Source organism: Orycteropus afer, unplaced genomic scaffold (assembly GCF_000298275.1).
Source record: "Orycteropus afer afer isolate SDZICR_OR568_19922 unplaced genomic scaffold, OryAfe1.0 scaffold00237, whole genome shotgun sequence".
Lineage (NCBI taxonomy): Eukaryota > Metazoa > Chordata > Mammalia > Tubulidentata > Orycteropodidae > Orycteropus > Orycteropus afer.
This window is the reverse complement of record NW_006921824.1, coordinates 2116046-2117033: the sequence shown is the minus strand read 5'-3', so window position 1 is coordinate 2117033 and position 988 is coordinate 2116046. Positions and strand designations below refer to the sequence as shown.

Genomic DNA, 988 nt, shown 5'->3' with positions numbered 1-988 from the left:
GATGATGATAGGAGCCCTGGTGGTGCAACAGTTATGCACTTGGCTGTGAGCCAAAAGGTTGGTGGTTTGAACATATCCAGTGGTTTGGTGAGGGAAAAAACCTGGCCATCTACTCCCATAAAGATTACAGCCTAGAAAATCCTGTGGGGCAGTTCCACTCTGTCACATGAGGTCACTGAGTCAAAATCAACTGAATGGCACCTAACAAAAAAATGGTGATGAATAAAAACCCAGTGAGTACTAAACAAAACACCAGATTGCCAGATTTAGCAAATGTAGTTAGTCTGGCAATCCAACCAGGAGGCAATAAAATACCAACCAGACTAATTTAAGACACTGATTTTTTTCTAATCTTTCATAAAATGTCCTTTGCATGATTTCAACAATAGAAATTTCTACTGAATATGAATTAAGATTGCATAGGTATCACAAGCCATAGAAAACCCATTCTTACCTTCAGTGAAACTCCCTGTCAGAGTTATTACGACAAATACTTTCCCCTCTGGCTCCAGATCCACCTAGAAAGAGGGGGAAAAATGTTTTATTTCAATTTTAAAGTACTTGATGTGGCCCTCAACTCTTTACAGAGGCCAAAATGTACAAATCAGGATCATCAATCAGATTCACGGCATTTATTAAAAAGTAGAGGGGCATAAGTGAAATCTCAAAGAGTTGTAAAGGTAGACACAAATCTAAAAGAAACTAGGTCCTTTCAGAGTTTCCTTCCTCTTAAATTTTATTTTGTCATTTTTGACTTTTTGTGATATAGAGAAGCACCTATAAACTCTTGGTAACTGTTTTTCAGACATTGTCAACTTACATAAACAACTTGGAAGAGTGGTATTTTATTAAATCCCATGGTAAGCACATGAAGTTGATAAAGGTACTAACAATCTGTCAACTGCAAGTCTTTAGTTATATCAAGAAAAAGTATAAAGAGCACAGTGCTGTGTCTTGCCTATGCCATTTCCACCAAAGTCTATAATCT

The 988-nt window shown here is 37.0% G+C and overlaps 1 protein-coding gene across 1 annotated transcript in view; it reads right to left on the bottom strand.

Annotated features, from left to right (window-relative positions):
• Window positions 1-988, bottom strand: part of PRKCH (protein kinase C eta) — a 345031-nt gene that overhangs the window by 241380 nt on the left and 102663 nt on the right. Inside the window, exon 2 of the mRNA XM_007949086.2 lies at window positions 455-518. Coding sequence (XP_007947277.1) covers window positions 455-518 — 64 coding nt within the window. The remainder of the gene's footprint in view (window positions 1-454; window positions 519-988) is intronic.